Raw genomic sequence first — 19050 nt, 5'->3', positions numbered from 1 at the left:
CTAAGCTTTCATTTAAACGAGATTAAGCAAGATTGGATTTTTTGGATTTTTTTTTAAGATTCTGAAAACTTGAATTTTTGGACCATTCCAGAAACTCCAGCAGCAAGTCAATAATTTTTTCGTGGAATTTCAGTAGCTCTTGACAGGCTAAAAGTGATTCTTAGCATCACTTTGATTGATGTGTCATTGGTACAGCTTTAGATTCAAAATAGCTCAAAATGTTGAACTGGCACTACCGGAATTTTGTGGAAACAGAAACAACTGATTCTTCTTTACTTTCAAAATTGGGAGCCAGAAGGACACTGTAAGGTCAAAGTCAAAAATATTAATATTCAAATACCTATTCAAACATCGACATGCCAAACCATATTTTCTGATCTTTTGTCATTTTCCTTCAAAAGTGGAGAAAATTCAGCTTCAATTTTTTGGAATTTTTCAAAGTGGTGGAGGGGTAGGGTATAGAGGAATCATGATCAAAAAAAATAAGCCATTTTTTGAACTCTTCGTCTTACTTGAAATTATCAACAATCGATGTACCAAATTTTCTTTTAGCATTTTTTTGAAGGAGCTCAATTAGTTATATTCTCAAAGTGTGTTGAGATTGAAATGCCATAAATTAACAATTAAAATTTCACTAACAGAATAAAAAAAATGTCTCTGTTGAAAGGTTTGTTTTAAATTCTCAAATCATAGCTTTCAATTTTTGTATTAATCTTGATAAATTAAGCATTTATTGCCCTTTGAGAATTCGGTTTAAGATTTTTGAATTTTAGTCACTGATTTTGAATCTCGTACCTATTTATTGTTTCTTTTAACCCCCTCCCTCCTCTCTCCCTCTCCCTCTCTCCCAATCAGATTTTCTGACAGTTCAATTAGATTAGACTATATAGTTTTGCGAACTTTTGGAATTTTGCAGTACAGGAAAAAAATCACAAATGTGAATCTCCTAGAAAGCTGGAACAAAAAAATTATATTACCTACCAAACAGGGCTCGTGTGAAAAAATTTAAGAGAAATTAGAAGATTTGACTTTATTTCTGGTTCAAGTTGACATGAAATAGTTCCCTTAAAAAAATACAAGGGATACTTTCCATTTTAGGACATTTTTTTCAGCTATGAGTATCCTTGTCTTATTCATATGGAGTGTCGAGTGGGGGGGGCTGGTGGTAGTGGTGGTATGTAATGAGGTCACGAGACTTCCAATTAATCACTGAAATTGCTCAAAACTCGAATTAAAAATTATTCAAGACTTTCGGACTGCAAATCTAATTTACACCGTTGGTAATTAAATTCATTTTTACGGTTAGCTGAAGTCTAGCTGAAGGACGTCGATGTAATTTTTCATCAACCAGCAACCGCGGTAAACCTTCCATTTAATTTCTTATTCAGTCTTAATGAGACCGATCAATGAAGTTGAGAGTCGACAACTGAGATCAAACTATACCAATCGTCATCTTATCTCATTCACAGATATCGATTTTCAAATTTGTAGACGAGGGGAAAATGATACATATATTTGTATGAAGAGAAACTCGATCACTCATCTTAATCACTTGGCTTCCTGCAAAAAAATTCTTCAAATCGAACCAAAAGGCATATTAGTACCTACTTATAGTTGTTATCATTTGAAATCATAGAAATCCGAAACATCTGATCGTCAACGCAGTTATCTAAACCATCTACGTTTTTCATCTGCTTTCATCACAGCAGGCAGGATATTCTGGGTAGTTCGTAAGCTTTATTACAGGTAGTATAAGGCCGGCCGTGAATCCTCGATTATCATTCATATACATCGTCTTTTCTTATAGCTCTAAGCTATACATCTCTTGGTAGATCCTTCGGCTACTCTAGTTTAACTCGTGCTCCATTATAATACATACAATGCACAGGCAAGGCACACACCATTACTTATGATGCTGAAAAATGAAAACCACACACGCGTGTAGCTTGATCCTGCCTCAAGCTGCATCAGATATTTTTTATGACAAAGGTTCGACATATTGTTAGCGTTGACATGATCACGATGAATGTATTTTGCAACAATGGTTATCGTTTGGCCGGTTTCGCGTTTTTATTTCGATCTAGGTATGTGCTGTAAGAGGCATTTTATACCTAAGGTGTACATTTATGGCGTTGAACCTATTTGTACTGGTGCATTGTCTTATTTATATACAGGGTGTCCCATGAAACGTTCCTGCTTTAGATTTGAGTGAAATTTTGGTAGGAGAAACTCGACACTTTTATGTACAGGGTGCCTATTTTGATATTGAAGGAGCAGTGGTCTTGAAAATATCCAAGAAAAATATTTTTTATTCAACTTTTTTTACTCCATCTCGAATAATTTCATGTTCATTCAAACCAACCGGTTAATTTGCCTATAAAATTCGCGAGAATTTTCAAAAATCCAAGAATGCATTTTTTTTAAACGAATATTACGTAATCAAGAGTATCATGTTGCTTGAGTTGCAAATACGAGTAGGAAATTATTTTAAAAAATACTTAGAAATAGATCAAGAATTATGTAGGTAATCATTTTTCAAATAAATTTAGCTATAATTTCGTTGCCATTTGCCAATCTCATTGGCAGAAGATTTATGAACTAAATACGTGTATTTTATAGATCGATCGTTGAGTTGGAAGTCGTCCAGAATTTGAAATAAATTACGACTTTGGTCTCGGAAACGTTATTTAATTAAAAATCCAGGTTACTACCAGTCATAACCGAAAGATCATCTTAACGAAAGATGTCTTTCAATCAATACTTGAACATTCTCAACTTCCATTTTCTCCTCGCCCATATCGGATGGTCTCGCAATTAATCAAGTAATCTCGCCAAATAAATCCATAGGTGCTTATTACCTATTCAAAATCAGCTCCCGGATTACAACATTCTCCATCTCCACTTCCCATCTACTGTACAGTGTTCCTCTTCCTACGTACCTATAATAGAATTCCAATCCAACACATCTACGACTCTTAGTATAGATTCAGCAAAGAACACGTCTTTAAATACATACAACATGTTATAGGCATAAAAATGCTTTAGAAAAAAAATACTTACATATCGAATTAATAAACCATATCAGTTCTGGACGAGATGACGGTTCGTTATACTCATTTGCTTGGTCGAAAGGTAGCAGTAGGAAAGGTATACAATAAGTTGCATCTTTAAAAATACCTCATAAAGGGCGTTCACGTCTACAAGTACGGTTAAAAAGCGCAACTGTACCGGTTTTGTTTTTTCCTTCTTGGTCATGTGTAGTTGGTCTTTTCTTCATCAAGAAAGACACCAGTGGTAACTAAAGGCTAACGTGGTGCGGTACGTGCTCAAATTACAAGCCAAATATTATTCTTATAATCCTATACCTTCGTATGTACAATACAGCTTAGGCTTGTAATATAGGTACACATCTTGTCATAACCTCGTAAAACAATATTTACGTCGGGTAAATCTAAAACACCTAATACGAAAATGAGAAGATAAGGAGAATGCCTCAAATACTCGAACACAAACGTGAGCTCCTGTCTACCACAATACTCCTAATATTACAAACGATACCTATCTCTAGGTAGGTACATGCGATATTCTTTTCTTCTCGAAGCCTATATATAATACGAATAAAATGGTTCACCACACCCTATCACGATTTGTGTTTGAAAAAAAAATCAAAAAACACGTTCGCGTAAAACAAAAAAATAACACGATCCCGTCAAAAGAGTGTCTAAAAATATGTAAATTTGAGAGTCTAATTTCTAACAAGTCTCGTCTGTTTGATGCGAGATGAAGTCATAATAACCTGAGGAAATAATGCAAGTGGAAAAATTAGCGGAGGAAGGGAATCAAGTTTTTTACGTAGGTTAGCAGGGCTCTATGATCGATCTCATACTTCAGCTAAATTTGTCAAGAATGGACGAACAGAATTAGAGAAACGTGGTGAGAGTGTAAAGGAGAATGCAGAAGTGATATTTATGAGCAAATGAATTTGTACCTCTGTAATAAAAAAGAGGCAGATTCCTTATAAAAAAAATTTTGCACCTACCTACCTACTTTAAAGTTTATCATTTTTTCAAAAAATTAACTGAACAAGGGAACCTCGTCAACTCACCTCACCTTTGATTTAGCTGAAATTTGGCTCACTGAAAGCTCATATCACTGCCAAAGTTGATTTTTCAAATTTTGGCGAATTTTTTGAAAATGGCTGAAATAAGCCATTTACTGACAAGGTGATATATGTATTTAAAAAAAACAGTAGTGCATATTCCTAGAAAAAACTTCCCTTATACCTACCCCAAATTCGATCCCCGCCCCCTCCGAATCGATTCCGACCATTTTCGAGACGATCTGGATCCTCCAGCAGAGATGCGGTTTTCTCTAGCACACTGGAATCGCTCCAGAAAGGGAACTTTGGCAGTTGAAAATTTGGTTCTGTGGTATTAGTGACATGAACTGTAAGTGTACTGAATTTTAATCAAATTGGAGATGACGAGTTGACGAGATTCCCTTGTACCTAAGACGTATTTATTCAAGATTCATGAAAAAAAAAATCGGCATTTTTTATTAGAAAATTGGTTATACTTATACTTAGGTAAATGTAGGTCATTTTCTCTATACAAAAAAATCTTGTTCTTGGAATTTAAATTTGAAAATTTGTTATTGTGGATTGAAATAGGTACCTCTATCTATCTATAGCTGCAATGTAGGTAGGATGGACTTTTTTCGAGATTTTTTTACGGGGAGGTAACCCAATCGACAAAAAAATTTCGAACCGAACAGATCTAAATCGAAAGAGCATTCAAAAATACATTACAAGCCAAAATTTAAGGTGCTGAAGTACAATTTTCGATTTTTGACGAATTCTTAAAAATAAAATTTGGACAAAAAAATCAAAATTTTACCAGGTTGACCAAGAAAGCTGAAATTCGGCGAGAATCCTATTTTTGACCAGTCGAATCAATTAGAAGAGATTTCAAATCGTTTTGAGCAATTCTGGACTTCTGAAGTCTCCAGCAGATTTTTTTAAGTTGAAATTTTCATAAAATTTCCACAAAATTTTAAACCACGAAGTTGGAAAGCTAATTGAAAGATTTACGTTATACAAGAATTTTTCCATCGTGGCTGGAGGCTCCAGAAGAAGGGCTATCTTCAACCGACTTAGCATGTTGAAATCAAGGCTTGAAGTAAATTTTAGCTTTTCAACTTTATTAGGTAAAATATTGTGAAGATTTCACCTTTCAAAAATCTGCAGGAGGCTCCAGAACTGCTCAAAATGGTTCGAAACCATTTCCAATTGATTCATGGTGGTCAAAAAAAAGGGTACATGACGAATTTCAGCTTTCTGGGTCAATTTGGTGACAATTTGAGGGTTTTTTTGGCCCAAATTTGATTTTCAAAAATTTACTAAAAATTGAAAAAAACACTTTTACCACCTAAAATTTGATTTAGCTTCGTATGGTTCTAAAAATTTTACATTGCTTCAAACAGCTTCTTTGTTGGTGATTTTTTTTATTTTTCCTATTTTTTATTCAGAAAATTAATTATTTCTCGCTTTTCACAAAAGTAATCAATTTTTATAATATTAAGTACCTACATATAATTAAACGAAAAATGCAGAGAAAAAATTATCCATACTTTTGTAAAATCACCTAATTTTTTTGATATGATTTTTGAAATCATTTTACAATTTTTTTACCGACTTTGCCGTGAAACGGAAAGTCAAGGTATTGTATTTGTCATGATGGTTGAGGATTTGGGTGGGGGTGGGTTTTCTTGACGAATTGAAGTGTGCTGATCATGATAAGACATATGGCGCAAAACGAGATAAGTTTATATAGATATATATTTATTTATTTATATATTTATATATCAATTTATGTATAAATTTGTGCCGGGCTGAACTCAAAAGCTCCGAACTTTAAGTCGAAACTGATGATGGCAAAATATTGCTTTGATACTGAACTAGAGAAATTTTTAATTTGGTCGAAATCGATTCAGCCGTTTACGAGATATGAACGTTTAAGTGTGTTTCAACGTTATGGATAAGCAGAAATTTGTGTAAACCCTTATATCTCGCAAACGGCTCACCCCCAACAAACAGATGGGGTGGTTAGGGTGTGTAGGTTGCAGATTGGTGCGCCGGAGGTCGGGTGTTCGAATCCCGCGCGAGTCAAGAGGAGAAAATTTTTTGTTGATTTTTTTGTTAATTTTATCCGTCCAAAATTTTTTTGCCATAAAAAATCAAAATTTTTCAAAAATTTCTAGTGTAATTTTTGTTTCAACAAAAAACATTAAGTTTTTGGTAAATAGCCAGTAAATTTTGATAATTTTTTTTTTGGTGAATTAATAGTAATTTTTAGTAAATAAAATGATTAGTTATTTTTGGTGAATTACTCGTAATTAAAGTTGGTCGAAAATTTTGGTAAATTGCTTGGGTAATTTTTGGTAAATTGGTAAAGTTTGGTAAATTGGTAAAAACCTTTGGCAGTAAATTACTGGGATAATTAAAATTCGGTAAAAAATTGGTAAATTAGTGAGGAAATGTCTGGTAAATTACTGAGGTGAATGTTGGTAAATTGCTGGGGTAATTTTTGGTAAAATGGAAAAAGTCGGTAAAGTTGGTAAATTAGAGGGTAATGTCTGGTAAATTACTGAGGTAAATGTTAGTAAATTGCTGGGGTAATTTTTGGTAAATTCGTGAATTTTGGTAAATTGGTAAATTTTGGTAAATTGGTAAACTTTGGTAAATCGGTAAATTTGGGTAAATTGGTAAATTTGGGTAAATTGGTAAATTTGGGTAAATTGGTAAATTTTGGTAAATTGGTAAATTTGGGTAAATTGGTAAATTTGGGTAAATTGGTAAATTTTGGTAAATTGGTAAATTTTGGTAAATTGGTAAATTTTGGTAAATTGGTAAATTTTGGTAAATTGGTAAATTTTGGTGAATTGGTAAATTTCAGTAAATTGCTAAATTTTGGTAAATAGCTAAATTTTGGTAAATAGCTAAATTTTGGTAAATTGGTAAATTTTGGTAAATCCGTAAATTTCGGTAAATTTGTTTATTTTCCTGTATAACAGAGCAAAGTCGGTTAATCTTGCCTACTGCGCAAGATGTTTTTTATTGTTTGTCCTTTTAAAAGAATTGTTTGAACTTATCAGAAAATGTACACCAATTTTTTTGCATTTTATTAGGATTTTTTTGAAGAATTGTTGCAGTCTTGTACTCATTATGAAGGTACTATGAAGTCGTAGTGGCCACAAAAAGTATTGGCACACTTCATGAAATTGTTACCTACTATTTTTTCTCGAATTGCGTAACGTTATGGACTGAAATTTTGGGACAATTAGTGAAGTGAAACTATGTATCATCTTTTTAGAGATTTTTATTTCCAGCAAAAATGGTTATCATTACTTTTTGCTCACTTTCGATTGGGTGCGTGACTGCGTGGTATTGAAGAAAATTCAAAAAAAAAAAATGCTAATATGAAAAAAATATAAATTTCTTTTTTTCCTTTTTTAAGCTTCCTTATCTTCTGAGAGAGCCTAATAAGCACCGATCAAATTTAATGTAACTTAAAAGGTGCTAAAGTTCATTTTTGGTATTTCCAGAGTGATTTGAAGTTTCTTTAGACAACTGAAAAATTGCTGGAGGCTCTTGAAAGGCTCAACATTAGTTGTTGATGGGGGGATTATGAATTGAAAAAATTATTCACATTGGTTTATTTTGCTCAGAAAAATTTATACTTCACAAAAAAGTTTAAAAAAATGGCCCTTTGAACAGTTTTTTTTTCATTTTTAGAATTTTTAAAAATTTGCCAAAAATCCAAAAATGAATTCTGGCACTTGAAATTTTGGTTAATGGGATTTTAGGACATTTACTTTTAATCTATTATGGCTCCGATTAAATTGGAGAGTGTCAGTTCAAAATATTGTCTTGTGCGTAAGCTTTTGTTTGTATGTACTTACTAAATCTATAGTACCTAAGTAATTATTTTTCCACTTTTTTTTCATTTTTGAATTAGGTACCTACCTATTCGATTAATACTACCTACATATGTCCCATCAAATAGGAGAATTCACGAAATAAAATAAAATCAACAAATCGATGAAATAAACTCTAATCAACGATTTTTTGTAAAAATGGAAAAGGGTGAATATTTTTCGAAGTTTTCAGAATGTGTTTTTAAAATTTGGTCTTGAAATGGTAGATGAATACCCCCTCCTATCAAAATTAGAGTCTCTGCCAATTATAATCTGCTTTCTTAATGAACCTCACAACCTAGATACTCAGCTAAAATTACGCAAGATGATGAAAAATTGCAAATTGAAAAAAAAAACTGAAAATATTTCAACTTGATTACCATTTATGTTCGTCTTTCACATACCTACCTACTTCATATTTTTTCTTTTCCCAACTCACAAATCTGATTAAAAAAACAAGTTTTTTTTTCTTCAAATCAACATACATTTCGTATGGGGGTTTGTTAGCTAAAATTACCCTCATCTTTCGCCCATCCACAAATTAACTTTCTTAATTGTTGACGAAAAACTCTGCACCTTTTTTTTTTACCCAACTAAAATTATACACAATAGAATTAACTCGTTCACCAATTGCGTCTTAATCACCGCACGACATTCGTGAATGATAATCGTTTCAATATCATTGAAAATTCGTTATTTTTCACAAAATACGTAATATTTATCCATTGTCAATTCCGTATGCCTCGAATCTTTATAAAAACATAGGTACCTACTTACTTACTTTGTGCGTTAAAACGTCACATAAAATCCGCGCCAAAAATATACTCGCAAGTCACAAATCTTGTATTCGAATATACCGCAGCCTATCTATATGTAAAGTGATTCATATTCCACATAATCAGGTTATTACAGCATCAATTTTCCATGTCACCAAAATGAATTAATTTATCAACAAGATTTACACGAATGTCGTGCAATTAGTCGCTCAACCAGCCAGCCAGTGTGTATAACGATGATCTCAGAGTTACCATCTCGATTTGTTCGTATTATTTCTCCAAAGTGATACTTGTGATATAGTTCGCGTACTTGTTGTAATCTGCCAGAGTAAATCTGTTTTTCTTTCTTTGTGTGAATTTTTAATCGACCAAAAAAACGAAACAAATCGATTCTAAGGAAATCACAAGCTGCTTATTCGACTCGTGAATTGAACATGCAAAGTTTATGTGTCTAGGTATAATAACACAAGCACAAGACGGAATCGTCGAAGGTAGGGAATTTCTTAATAAAGTAAGACAATTTAATAGCTTTGACGCGTTTATACAACAGCCAGAAGGTCGTAAGATGTAATACATCCATTAGATAGATATAAATTTATCTGCCGTATAATACGAGTACCTAAACTCGTAAGTACGTGTGTAATATCCTCAGGCTCGTTAGAAATTTCAATTTTCACGTCATTTTATTTTCTTTCTGACCAAAAGTGATTTACTATGTTTGGTGTGTAGGTGGTTTCATAGCACCTATGCCTATTGCTTATGCATTTATGTACCTACTCTCGCTTATTACCTAAGTCCTCGTACATATGTCACTCCATAGGTAGGGTACTTTAAAATGTGTTTGTATGGAAGTAAGTTTATTTCTATGAGTTTTTATTTCGCGATGAACCAACGTATAAAAATACCTAACTATCATAATGGAGTTTTTATTTGCTAAATTTTTGTTAGCCAAGTCTTCGGTTCTTGGTTGTAAATTTACTTGGAATCAGTGCCTTAAACTTGGTGTTTCGAAGGTTATATTTAGATCTGAGTAGTATTAGTATAGGTAGGTAATTTCAAGAGCAAATAGTTGGACCGAAACGAGATGAAAATGGAAATGGAAAGCGTTAAGTAGAACGATCAACGACGGTCTATTAAGGTCTGTTAATTGAAATATTTTAATTTTTCTTCGCGATTTGCAAGTCATTCGTATAGGTAAGAATGGCTAAATTTATGTCAATGACGTAAAAAATCGAATTTTTGCACCCACTGTTGACTCAATGTACGAAATTATTCCAAGTATTTTTGTTTCAGTATAGGTATTTAAGAAAAAAGAGAAGACAGGGGGTGTTTTTATGTGTTTTAATTCCCAAATTGATCGAAGAAGTTTCAATGACGATAAAAATAATAAAATATAATATAAAAACAAATTGTTCAAATTGACTCATGGTTTTGAGTGGAATAAAGTAAGATCGAAATTCGCCCACGATTAATACGAGAATCAAAATCCTAATACGACGCAGACTAGATATTTACCAAGGTAGATGTAAGTTCTGCGAAAAAAAATCACGATCTGTGTAGCAATAACGCTTATAGGTAGTACGTTTTCCAGTTCAGAGCCCAACTGAAAGAGGAAAATTTGAGCGAAGTACATAGAAGAAGAAATGATGCTGATTCTTGTGAATTTTGACTCATAAACGTGCTTGAATTTAACCAATATTTTCTAAACCTTCAATTGGGAGACTATTGGAAGTTTTAGAAGGCTCTTTGTTATTGAAAATTCGAAATAATCGCGTTTAAAAATCCAGTAGGTGAAGCATACATCCGTACCTACTTCTCGTCGTGTATTCAATTTTTTTGTGAATTAGGTCATATTTTGAGGCTACAGGTGGGCTTAATATCAAAAACTCAAGTTGAAATTCAAAATCAGCACCTCTAAAAACCCGATAAACCAATGGGCTACACGATTTTTTTCCTCGAAATTTGGGGGTTTATTGTAGACTTAGGAAGGAGAGGAGGAGGGCTCTCATAAAAGGGAATCAAAATTCGAACTTAGCATTTTTGAAAACGTAATAAACCACAGTCACTCAATTAATTTATTCATTTTCTGTTTTTTGAAATTTTGCAGTCCTTTTTGGGGGGAGGGGGAGTGGGGTCTCAGGAGGCTTGTGTCGAAAAGTTGGTTCGAAATTCGGAATAAATGCCTCTAAAAAGTAAAAACCCCACAAATCATAAGTCACTCGAATTTTTCCATTTTTAAAAAATCTACTTACTTAGACCTCATCTGCTTGCTTTAGAAGGCACGTGTTGAAAAAGTAAGTTGGAATTCAAAATCAGCTTCTTTAAAAACTAAACAACCCTTAGATTACACGGATTTTTCTATGTTTTTGAAATGTTGGGGCCTATTGTGAAGCTTATAGGGTGGGCTCGTATAACAAAAACTTGAATTGAAATTTTAAATCAGAGCTGTTAAAAACTAAACAAAGATATGATGTCACATGATATTTAATTTTTTTCAAAATTGAATACGTCCAATAAAGAAGGCCCTAAGAAAAATTTGGTGTTTTGAGAAAAACGCTTTCGAAACACTTTCATATAAAAATATTAGGTACCTAGACCTATACCTATTATGACAGCTTTGAAATGAGAGGAACTTTTTTCATAAAAAATGTCGAAAGTAGACCTCAGATGACTGATAATTATGCAGGTAGATGATTTTATTTTGACATTTTATCGGCCAGATTTTCAAAAAAATGTTAATTGTACTTAGACCCTTTTTTGTTGGACGAATATTTGAAGGGTAAAAATGATGTAAAAATCCTACTGAAACGACGGAAATCAATTTACCAATTTCATTTACTTGTTAGCACTTAGTTGAAATAAAATAATAGGTAAAATTTGTCCAATGAAAAAGGGCTCAAGGATGAAGTTATGCAAAGTAGACAACTTTGTTTCCTCCCTCCTCCTTCAACTATTTGTTGTTACTAGGTCATTCCAAGTCAAATCGCCGAGCTTTTTGCACTGGTGTAGACGTTTTTGAAAATATTTTCCATATAGATAAATCTCGATGAGAGAGGGCGAATGTCACAAACCATAGTTTTCAAAGTGCTTTTTTGCAAGGGAGATAGGGGTGCTCAAAGGTTTGAAGAAAATAGGGATATCTATTGTCATGTTCAAATGAGATTAATTTGAAAATTGGGTACTAATGGTACATTTTTGGAACTGTTGCCAATTCGTGGGCCCATAGAACAGTTTTTTGAAGATGTGGTGAAAATCAGTTTTGCCACCGTTTTGAGCACCAAAATTAACCTAGTTGAAAAAATTGCAAAATGATATTTCTCTATGGCGTCCATGTTCAAAAATCCTGAAAAAATTATCTCAGTACCTACAACTTTTTATGCATGATTAACATATCAAAAAATTGGGGAGACGTTTTTTCGTATTCTCGATTTGAAAAATTCCAAAAATTACCAGAAAATATAGGTACAGTACAAGGTACAACTTCTTTCTTTAGGAAGTCAAAATTACGCAAATTGACATGTTTTCATCAATTTTACGCTATATTTTCAAAAAATTTTGTCAACTTTCCCTTTGAATGTGGAGTAATGTTGGATGAGAATATGTCAATTTGCGCAATTTCGACCTTTTAAGGAGAGAAATATTTTCTGATATGTTGATCGGCATAAAAAGTTGTAGGTAGGTACTAGGTACTGAGGTAATTTTTTCAGAATTTTTGAACATGACCGCCATAGAGAAATATCTTTTTGCAATTTTTTCATCTAATTTTGGTGCTCAAAACGGTGGCAAAACTGATTTTCTGCACATCTCCGAAAAGTTCTTCTGTTATTTCATTTTCATGGCGCTGTCCAACATTGTAAATGAAAATAAAAAGTGCTATGGAGCTGGTAACCTGTGAGTATATTGAAAGAAGGAAAGGGTGGAGAGGAGGAGGGAAAAATTTTGATACGTAGGTAGCTAGGTACCTATGTTTTTCGTTTTTACAACTTTCTTAACGTTCAGAACCATCCAAAAACGATCAAAACAACTCCATCGTACTCGAATATTACCAAATCATATTAAAAATAAGTCCCCAGTTACAAAGATCTGTAGTTCTCGAAGAATAAACTCATTCGTTGAGAATTTTGGCCGAAAAAAATCATCATAGGTGTAAAATAGGTATCACAATTCGGCGAATTTTCGCCCATTTGTGTACCTACCTCAAGGAAAAACGTAATATAAAATCAAAACCGATGACTATACGTATGATGACGACGACAACGACGACTACTTCAAAAGTCGTGGGAATAGAAAATATGTCGTAGGTTGGTAAATTATCGAGCAAACGTATCTGAGCGATTACTAACCTACGGCCTTCATATATGTTTAGCACTACCACATGGTAGTGATATTCAGCCTACATTTTGTGGAGGTGAAAATTTCTCCAGTGGGTCTTAAATAGTATTCGCAGAGTTGGAGCAAAAAAACACATATCGGCGTCCTACGTACGTATAGATTCGTCGTCTATATGAATTCAATTCACCTTTGCGAGTTGTCGAGCTATAGGTTTTCGTATACCTACTTAACATACAAAGTGATCGAGATACCTATTGGTACGTTTGAATGGTTTTAATTTTTTTTATTTTTGGAAAATAATTACTATATACTTAGTATACCTACGAGGAGGTGATTTGGTAAGTAATGAGATTACTTAATGAATGAGAGCTGCGCAGCGATCGAGTCGATCTGTATGGCTGTATAGCTGCGGCGACGGAAATCGTAGGAGGAGTACGCGTTTCATTGATGTACACTTTGAAGGTTCTTTTTGGCGCATGGTTTCGGTTTGTCGTCCAAGTACCACGATACGCTCTTCTTTTTTTTTTCATCATCATGTACCTACGAGTATTTATATGCACGCGTTTCCATGTCAGCGAACCAGTTTCCATCATTGTTCCAATGTTGCCTTTCGTGTGTATGCCGCAAGGGCATTGTACCTGGTGACCCTTTTCAAATACATACATTGCTTGTATACGTAGACGTACGTATTAAAGACGACATATGCATCAATTTTTGGCAGCAATTTAAACCATCGCATCGAGTGAATCTTTGGGGAATTGTTTTGCATTTATTAAAAAATCGTTTTGTCGGTGTTGTGATTTCTGTGATATAAATTGGGATGCCAAAATGTCAATTCGAATGCTCGAAGCAATTCGATTGGTACTCGTACTAATTTGCGAGGATCGTAAATTAACCAAGATGTCGAGAATGTGAAACTACATCGTGATGGTTTGAAGTTGGTGTTTGCCAAGCTTGGTGTGCGGTTTGACACTTGTTGAGCCTGCAGTAATGCCTACTGAACAAAAGAAGAAGCCACAGGCGACACAGTGGCATACATTGGTGGCCTTTCCTGGTGTGTTTGGTCAAGTGGGTAGATTAGATTTTATGATTTTCTCTAAAACAATACGTTTAATGAGTGTGGAAATTAAAATTATAGAAATTGGTGAAATGAGGGAATAAGCATGGAGAGAAAGGGGTACTTTTGGATGTCTAGGTAGGTATAGTGATCAAAATGCAAATGAAATTGCGCTCCCTTTAAAAATTATTTTTCAATTCTTTTCTGACTTTGGAGACAGGTATGGAGGATCTTTAAAATTATCTTACACGCAAACTGAAATGAAATTGTTCAACAAATTCAAAAAATTTCCTGCATGGATCAGATAACATTTTCTGATTGAAAGGTCCTTGCAAAGATCCACCTCCGGGGCTAATAGAAGAAATTTTTTGAAGCTACAGAAATCGAAAATTTTTACGCTTCGTTTTTCGTTTCAATAAAGTAGATATGGGAAAATCGAAATTTCACATGGTTTTCTAAAAACTTTTCATGATTTTACGTTTATTCTTTAAACATGAAGATAAAATTTCTACTCGGGTAAACATTATTGAAAAAATAGTCTCGAAAATCAAAAAAGAACGGTCATTTTTTTCTGATATTTCGAGTCAAATTCTCCTTTCCCAGAATTACGAATTAAAAAAATTCGAATTCCAACAAGGGAATAATCACAACCTGCACAAAAAATTTTGCATCAGCCAAGAGGGAATCAAAGCAGAACCTCAAAGGTAGACCATAAGTGCCAATTTTAGCAACTGAAATTAATTTTTCGATTTTTGGTGAATTTTTGAAATTTTATATGACTTTTTTTTCACGAAAAAAATTGTAAAATTTTGAAATTTGGTTTACTCCCTATTTTTATACTTTCCAGATCGAATGGCTATGGTTTCAAGGCGTGTTGAAGCCTTCAACAGATTTTCAGATTCTCTAGTTTTTGAAAAAATGTCATAAATAGAGCTGGGATTTTTACTTACAGGGTGCCCAGAAATATCGAGCACCCCTAAAAATGTTTTCTACTAAAATACTTTGGTTAGTCACAGTGAATGATAATAATGATAGCACATGATTGGTTGTTGGACTGGAGAGATAACATTCCACCAATCATATGCATCTATTTCACGTTGCCAACCTATATTTTTAATGAAAAACTTTCTTTGGGGTGCTCGATATTTCTGGGCACCCTGTATGCTTTGCATATTTTTCTATGGACTAGAAAAAGTGAATATTTGATAAGATTTCTGTGTATTTGAGCATTTTATAGTATTGTTTATCTACACAGGAAAATTTTGCAAAAATTGAGATTTTTAAGACTTTTTTTGTTCAAAAAATCGCAACACTGCTAAAATGTCATTAAAAAAATTTTTCCCGGAATAATTCATGAATTTATAAATGACTTGTTTTGTCTATTTTTTTAAAAGAAAAATTGTATTTTTCGATCACTGCGGGTTCGTTTTGTTTTGAATCAAGTTTTCATGTTTTGAAAGCTTGAAAAATCTTTATCAGGAATACGTCACTCAAACTGAAATTTTTGCATATTATGTATTTTGGGTGAAAAAATTGCATAAAATATTGCAGCATATTTTCATCACATTTCTGCATAAAAATCCCAGCTCTAGTCATAAATAAGGTCAAAATGAAATTCAGTACCTTTCTTTTAAACTCGTATTTATGATAGGTTGGTTGAAAATAGAGTAGGTACAATCAAAATTTCAGCGTTTTTCTTTCCTTTGTTCTCAAGCAGTGATTTTTTTCAAAAGAATTTTGGACTCGATTCAGCGTCAAAGAAGTTTGAAAATAAGTGCCTAAATTAATTGAAAGGGTCACAAAGATGCTTCGAAACGGCTTGAAACCATCACCAACCGATTTGAGAGGTTTGGAAATGAGATTTAAACCAAATTTCAGTCTTCAACGTTTTTTCATCAAATTTTGATATACTTTTTCATGGAAAATATTTAATAAATTTAATTCAAAATTTCAAAAATCTAGGAATATACATAGATACATGCGAAATGAGAAAACTTGAATGAAGGAGTCATTTTTGAGGGTTTATTTTTTTATTTTTATTTTTTGATAATTTTCAATAACTTTTATTTCTATGTTCTGATTTTTTTGCCAATTTTTTTAAAGGCAATTCCGCCAATCAATTAATATAAAACTTCACTTCATGTTTTATTTTATTTTTTTTGGTCATTTTCAACTACCTACATATTTACATTTATTTTGTATTACATTTTCATCACTTCACATAATTTTGATGATGTTTCTATGATTTTTTTATCTTTTCAACATTTTGTATGGCAATTTAATCAAGTTTTAGCTGAATTTGAGATTCTTATATTGCTCTTAAATGCAAATTTAATCTATTTTCAGTTCTTTTTGCCAATTTTTTTTTTACAACATTTCATCATTTTTCTCCATAATTTTCAATGGTTCTTCGTTGATTTCGATAATCGTCATAAAATATCCGGAAATTCTGTCTGTATTTTGAGAAATCTGTAATGTATTTTTTCAACATTTTTGGATCGCTATCAATTTTTTAAAAAATGAATATTGGGTATTTTCAAGATGGCACTTCAGAATTCAATCGCGTGAATCCAGATCGGCACAATCATTTAAAAAAGGCGTGAAATATGACTTCTATTACAATGAGTACCTAACTCGCCATACCTTTTTTTTTTCATTTCTTGATACCATAACAAATGTGATAGGTATTAATGTGTGATGTAAAATTGTAAATTGCACAACACGATACCTACCTAATGCCCTGTCGTTGTCGTTAAATTGCAATCGTCTCCACTGAGCATGAAAGCTCAATTTAATTATCCGGTAATTAACTCTTTTTTTGAAGAGTACATATATACTTAATGGTACATGATTAATTCATTACATTAGTCAACTCAAAGTAAGTGTACATGAGAGAAGGGTGTAGTTTTCTCTAAAAATGGATAACCCAAAGAGAAGGGAAGGGATGTGGAAAGTAAAATTAAGTACCTCGTACAATTGTAGGTACAGTACACTTACTACTACATACAGAAATTAAAGTACCTACATGAGTTTTGCTTTGACTGGATGACGCGACGACGTCTTTTTTTTCATCTCTATTTTTCATTAGATAGACTGGTTCTCCAACTGCTGGAAAAATGTTTGAACCGGGCAAAAAAAGAGCATTCAAATTGTACACAATGAGAAAACATTTTAGAAGAAATTAATCATCATTCAAAAGCTTGTTTCCGACAAAAAAAATTAAATTCATCAAATAAAAGTAAAAAAAAAATTATGTTTGCCCTGGTGTGGCGATTTCAAGTGTTGAACCATTATGGAAACCTCCGGTTGCCTTTTGCATTTCCTACTAGTCAAAAAATCTCATAAAAAGGGCCTAAATGAAATCCAACACCTTTACAAAAAATTTAAATTACTCAAATTGAGGACAATTTTTCAGGCATAAGCCACCAGAAACAAATAGGTACCTAGATATTCTGTAGGTGTTTGAGGTTCTAGTTTACGCCACAGATTAGCAAAACATTTCCACCTTTATCTTCACTAAGTATTCATTACCGGCTGCGATAATATCTCTAATGTTGTAAATGACATGTAAATAGCCCATAGAAAGTACCTACGCCTCAAATAATATACCTACTATTCACAATTAAAAAACGCAGCTTCTCAATTCTCATACGCATATGAAAAGAATACCGAAACCGAATATGTACATATAAATACCTTCATGGTACATATCCACTGCCTATTGCCTATTTTCCCTTTCGAGGTATTCTTATTCATACGCACGAATCACGAAATACGAAACGTATAAAAATTCAGGTACTTTAGATTAATATACGCTCCATCAATTCATCATAACGATCAACGACTATAATTACCGAATAGAATTAATTTACCACAAACTCTGTCAACACCCACGTTTACACGTAAGGTAAATTAAATTCTAATATATCGAATGATTAGTGACCGGAAACCGGCTAACCATTCATTTAATAGATAGCCAATGAAAGAGTAGAGTAGAGTCTACCTAATAATAAAAAACTTTTGAAAAGCTTCAGTAGGTACTATTATCGGAGAGACCTTTTAACAATTGGTTGTTTTGTTCGCAGGTTTAATAACGAACGGTAAATATTGGACGACGGAATGCATCAGGCATCCAAAACGCAGATTATGCACGTGTTGTCCAAATGGAATGCATATCGATGTAGATTTCGACATATTTTATAAAACTTTAACCAAAATGCAACGTAACAATGTAGAATCACCGACTAAACAATTCAAGTACTTTAAACGAAAACAAGAGCCGACGTTCGACGCATTGCTCGGATCGCAGAATCATCCAACCAGCAACATCGATGAGATCGTTTACAAGGTGAAGTGTTTATTGAGTATTTTGTGTTATTGTTTTTATAATGGCTAGTTTTTTTGCTCTTCGAGTGTATTAAATTGCGAATTTCCATTTGGTAGAGCAGAGATATGCCGGCGAAAGCTTCACCGGATGTTCAAGAGTCACTGGAACAAGCTCTGCACGATTTCGAAGAAACCTTGATACGGTCGTGTACTACTGATTCTAGATCTCCAATCACGTCGCCTTTGCTTAGTAATCATTTCAGTAGTTCTTTGTCTTTGCGAAGCGATACAAAATCGGGTAAATATGCATAACTTCTATTTAACGTACCTATCCTAATACTTAATAGGTAATATGATAATTAGATAATTGAAAATTTAGTTCAAAAAGGCGCCTTCATCACTCCATATTCATCAACTCGATATAAGGTATCTAGTTAGTTACCCAGGTTTAACTCTACCAACTTCTTAAAATCTACATACATTCACATAATTGGCCCAATTACTTGATTAGGTCAAAAAAGAGCTTTATTAGGTATAATAGGTTTAATAGGTACGATTAGCTAGGTACTCTTTAATTATAATGCC

The 19050-nt window shown here is 33.1% G+C and overlaps 1 protein-coding gene across 4 annotated transcripts in view; it reads left to right on the top strand.

Annotated features, from left to right (window-relative positions):
- The window catches only part of Kank (kank), a 31938-nt gene that overhangs the window by 4505 nt on the left and 8383 nt on the right, over nucleotides 1-19050 (top strand). For 2 of the 4 annotated variants that reach the window (XM_065362125.1, XM_065362126.1), the window contains exons 2-3: nucleotides 18225-18487; nucleotides 18583-18763. In XM_065362125.1, coding sequence (XP_065218197.1) covers nucleotides 18225-18487; nucleotides 18583-18763 — 444 coding nt within the window. Of the gene's footprint in view, nucleotides 1-8985; nucleotides 9242-18224; nucleotides 18488-18582; nucleotides 18764-19050 lie in introns of those variants that run through there. The other 2 variants (XM_065362124.1, XM_065362128.1) reach the window with 2 other exon arrangements.

This window comes from Planococcus citri, chromosome 4 (genome assembly GCF_950023065.1).
Source record: "Planococcus citri chromosome 4, ihPlaCitr1.1, whole genome shotgun sequence".
Classification (NCBI taxonomy): domain Eukaryota; kingdom Metazoa; phylum Arthropoda; class Insecta; order Hemiptera; family Pseudococcidae; genus Planococcus; species Planococcus citri.
This window is presented reverse-complemented; position numbering and strand designations above follow the sequence as displayed.